The sequence below is a fragment of the Cryptomeria japonica genome, chromosome 4 (assembly GCF_030272615.1).
Source record: "Cryptomeria japonica chromosome 4, Sugi_1.0, whole genome shotgun sequence".
Classification (NCBI taxonomy): Eukaryota; Viridiplantae; Streptophyta; class Pinopsida; order Cupressales; family Cupressaceae; genus Cryptomeria; species Cryptomeria japonica.
In genome coordinates, this window is record NC_081408.1 from 395,110,015 (window position 1) to 395,113,363 (window position 3,349).

The 3,349-nt window shown below is 39.4% G+C and overlaps 1 protein-coding gene across 1 annotated transcript; it reads left to right on the plus strand.

Annotated features, from left to right (window-relative positions):
- Nucleotides 1–2,267: 2,267 nt before the first annotated feature.
- On the plus strand, nucleotides 2,268–2,765 carry LOC131074699 (uncharacterized). Its single transcript, XM_058011387.1, has one exon. It carries the CDS (start codon nucleotides 2,268–2,270, stop codon nucleotides 2,763–2,765), a length of 498 nt encoding a protein of 165 aa, XP_057867370.1.
- Nucleotides 2,766–3,349: the final 584 nt, after the last annotated feature.

The window sequence follows — 3,349 nt, forward strand, 5'->3', positions numbered from 1 at the left end:
TCCAAAAATGTTGGCCCTTCCTAGGTGAGGAATTTACGATAGCTCTGTAAGGAATGAGAAACTCAGGCAACATCCTCAAAGAAATCAATAACACTTTTTTGGCCCTTATCCCAAGAAAGGATAAACTAGTGCGTTATGATGAGTTCTGACCTATAGCCCTATGCAACACTATTTTAAACTTTTCTCTAAAACTCTAGCTAATCGACTTCACAAACTCCTTCCCTTGCTGATTAGTGAGGAACAAAAAAGTTTTGTCCCTAAAAGATCTATTTACAATGGGGTCATTATAGCTCAGGAGGCTATCCACTCTATCCAGAAGAATGGAAACCCTAGTATGCTCTTAAAGCTTGACATTAGGAAAGCATATGATAAGGTGAATTGGAGATTTCTATGTAGATGCTTAGAAGATTTTGGTTTCCCCGCAACATGGATCAAGTTGATTTTTTAATGTATCTCCACACCTAAATTCTCTATTCTGATCAATGGCACCCCTAAAGGATTTTTCAGTTCTTCTAGGGGTTTGAGGCAGGGAGACACCCTATCCCCTTTTCTCTTTATTATTATGGCTGAGTCCTTGGGTAGATTGATTTCTAGAGCTAGGGAGGTTAGTCAGGTGTCGGGGATTATAATTACCAGTAACCTTGACCCTATAATACATTAGTATTTTATGGATGACACTATGTTATATGGGTGTAGTGATCTAGGTGAGGCCCAAGATATTAAGAAAATCTTGGACTCCTACTCAAAGGCCTTTGGTCAGGAGATCAATCCAGCTAAATCAAAAGTCTTTATTTTTAACACTCAGGCAAGTTACAAAATAGCATTTGTGGTATTCTAAATTTCAATCTAGGTAGTCTCCCCTGTAAGTATCTTGTCTTGCCCTTGGATAAGGGCTTAGGGTCTTAATTTGTGGGATGGAATAGTAGAAAAGATAAAAAATAGGATAGAAACTTGGAAAGGAAAGTGGCTATCCTCAGCGGGAAGAGCTACATTGGTTAAATTGGTTTTGGGTGCTATGCCTATCTACTAGCTTTCTTGTTTTAGCCCGCCTCAGTCCAAAAAGGAAGTGTTATACAAACATCTAAGATCCTTCTTTTGGCAAGGGGAAGTGGAGAAGAAATGAATCTCCCTAATGGCCTGGGATAAGATTTACAAGCCTAAGTCAGCAGGGGGTATTGGGATTAAGGACATTAAGGTTTAGAGTAGGGCGTTAGGAGTCAAATTAGTATGGCAAATGTTTAGGTTTCCTCATCTAAAATGGGCCCAAATCCTCTTTCATAAGTATCTCCAAGGTAGGGATCACATGAGCCTCTTCAAAGATCCCTCACCTCTAAGAGGTTCACGTATCTGGAACTTTATGTTGGATTGTAGGAAAATTATCTTGGACAAATTGAATTGGAATTTGGGAAAGGGTGATAAAGCCCCTTTTTTGGTCTGACTCTTGAGGAGGTTTTCTAGTCCTTCAGCAACAGGCTAACTTGGATTCTTCAAGAGTAATGCTCGAATCTATTTGGGGCAGGTATGTCAAGGACTATATCTCACCCTCTGAGGCTGACTTAGCCAAGGGCTGGTCATGGAGATCCCTTGAGCAGGTAGACATCCCAGCTAGGGAGAAACTGGTGCTTCAAGACATGCTTAATAAGAGGATGATCTCTTTAAATTTAGGGTCAGACACTATGGTCTGGGATGGTTCAAAATCGGGGGAATATACCTGAAAGGATGGTTATAATCTCCTCTTGAGTCAATAGCTCTCCTCTGCCACCTCTGTCCCTGCAGCCTTGTGTTGGGACAAGATGTGTCTTCCAAAGGCTCGGGTGTTTTCATGGTTAGCCCTTCAGAACAATATTCTTATAGCAGATAGATTTAGAAAGATGGGCTTTGAAGGTCCTAGTAGATTTCCTCTGTGTGAAGAGGCAAAAGAAGACAAATATCATATCCTTCTCAATTGCAATTATGCATCAAAATGTTGGCTTTGGTTGTGCAACAAATTAGGCTGGTCCTCTTCCTTTGCCAACTCCATCCTTGGAATATTTCAAGCTTGGCCAACCCTTTTTAAGAATTCCCTTTATGGTGGGCTGTGGAACCTAGCTCTCTCTCTGGTTATCTGGGAACTTTGGAAGGAACCTAATAGGAGACTCCTTAAGGAAAAGAAGATGGAGTGGACCCTTTTAGTAAATAAAATAGAAGCTTCAATAATGGAGCGTTTAAATAGCAGAATCTCTAAATTCCCTAGAAATCTCTTAGAAATGACCTACTAGGATGAGAAGATGAGAGGGCGATGGTTTGGCTTGAGGATCCCTCCCTTTGTTGGTATTGGCAGCTCTAATAATCAAGAGTTGAGGAATTCTTGTAAGTGTAAAGCCCCTAAAAGGGGTTGGTTTAAGTTAAACTTTGATGGAGCTTCCCGGGGGAATCCAGGTCCTACAGGCATTGGTTGTTGTCTGCATGATGAAGATGAGAAGGAATTGGCTAGGGAATCTAAACCTATAGGGCATGTATCCAACAATAGGGCTGAAATTTTAGCCCTCATTGAAGGTCTTCTTCTTTTCCAAAATAAGGGCATTCGCAAATTGGCTATTGAAGGAGACTCGGCTATTATTATTAATGGCCTTAGAAATGGTTCTCTATCTAATTGGAAGCTAAATGCACTCTTGGATAGAGCTCTTAGTCTCCTAAAAAATTTCAAGAAATTAACCTTTAACCATATCTATCGAGAAGGTAATTCTAGAGTGGATGAAACAGCAAATGCAGGAGTTGATGGATAGTTTATTAGTTAGGAGAAGGATCCTCCTCTATTCTAGCCAATTGGATTCCTAGGCCTTCTGGTTTTAAGTTTCTTTTCTTCTCAGATCTCCTCCTCGAACCTTAGGAGATTTTTTGTCTATTAGTATGCAGAGGTATATAGGGATACAAATGTCTATATAGACATGCATTCATATATATCATTACTAAAGATATATATATGCATGGATATATAGGTATTAAAATTCATATAGACATTTTGTATACTAAAAGGATTAAAAGTTTATGGGTCTCAAAAGAGTTATCTTTATCTATCTTATCTTTCCTTTTAGCCGCAATTGAGATTATTTTTTCCTTCGGCTTTAGGCAAACTTTAGTTGGAGTTGCTTCCCTTTTGGGACATCTTTTGTCAGCAACTCCCCTTGATTAGTACAATTTTGATGGTATTTTAGTAATTATGATGTGACTCTCCTTTTTCAATTGAAAGCAAATTGATTACCTACTTGTTCGTGTTGAGGCGGCGGTAATTATTACTTAGATCATGGAGATTGCTCCAAACTCATCACGACCCTCCGATCCTGGTCATCTATCTGTATCTATCATTTCA

What these genes read in the sequence shown, in the direction of transcription:
- LOC131074699 (XM_058011387.1), top strand. Translation starts at nt 2,268, where the DNA reads ATGAGAGGGCGATGGTTTGGCTTGAGGATCCCTCCCTTTGTTGGTATT.